General features: G+C 40.6%; 1 protein-coding gene across 1 annotated transcript in view; it reads right to left on the bottom strand.

Moving 5' to 3' along the window:
- SNX24 (sorting nexin 24) overlaps positions 1–674 on the bottom strand; it is a 53,235-nt gene extending 52,561 nt beyond the window's left edge. Inside the window, exon 1 of the mRNA XM_012728056.1 lies at positions 596–674. Within this exon, the coding sequence (XP_012583510.1) occupies positions 596–658 (63 nt within the window). The 5' untranslated portion in view covers positions 659–674. The remainder of the gene's footprint in view (positions 1–595) is intronic.
- Positions 675–994: the final 320 nt, after the last annotated feature.

The following is a 994-nucleotide window of genomic DNA, read 5'->3' as shown; positions in this document are numbered from 1 at the left end:
AAAAAAAGTATGCACTCCTCTACTCTTTACTGGCCATTCCTCCAAAACCTCAGCTCTTCTCTTGAACTCTTATTTCTTTTATCTCAGACTTGTAATGAAACAGACGAGAGGACTGACAGACACTGCAGTCTTTGGGATGTGGCCCCCTGAGTTCACGCGGCCCCCTGAGTTCACTCGGCCATACTCGCAATTTCTGTGCTTCCCAAACAGTCCTGGGATACACTTACAGTCTCTGTCAGGCACATGTAAGTATAGGTTGAATTTAATGTATTTCTCTCTATAAAGTGGTCATCTGCATTTTCTCACCCTTTCCTAAAGACAGTGAGACTAGTTCATGGATAAAACAGGCTCTGGGTCCTACTCTTTCTGACCCTATAGCACCCACTGCTCTATATCTCACATCTATTGATGTAAGATTTTAATAGAAAACATAGCTGTAAGGGACTGTATGTTTAATGGTAAGAGGAAACTTACTGTACGCTAAAAGAACTCTTACTGTCCTAAGAAATACTCGTGTTCTGGGGTACCAAAGAAAGGAGTCTTAACACAACACCATCTGCCATACAGAGAAAAGCCAAAAAAAAAAAAAAGTTACCTTTTTATGCAAGGCATGAAATTCGCTGTACCTTTTTTCAACAAAGTGTTTTCTTCCATTCATTAGCACTTCTATCTTAAACACCTAAGGAAAAAAATTAAAAAGATTAATTCGACCCGTTCAAAACCCTCGATTGTCTGTGGTGGGAAGTTTGTGACCATGATCTATTTCATCCCCTTAATTACAGTAGCTGATCCCCCCAAACCGAGAAAGCTCAGGAGACCCCGGCCCAACAGCACTGATTAATGAGCACAGCCGGAAGCTCACTAACAAACTGCTCGGAAACATGTCTGAAAACAACCAAGTTCAATGCGCTAAAATGCTGCTTCACTTTTTAATCAGAGAACATTCTTCCCTTACAATGTCTCGCCAGGTGAATATAAAGGTATTGAAATAAAA

The sequence above is a fragment of the Condylura cristata genome, unplaced genomic scaffold, assembly GCF_000260355.1.
Source record: "Condylura cristata isolate star-nosed mole 26May11 unplaced genomic scaffold, ConCri1.0 scaffold00021, whole genome shotgun sequence".
Lineage (NCBI taxonomy): Eukaryota > Metazoa > Chordata > Mammalia > Eulipotyphla > Talpidae > Condylura > Condylura cristata.
This window is presented reverse-complemented; position numbering and strand designations above follow the sequence as displayed.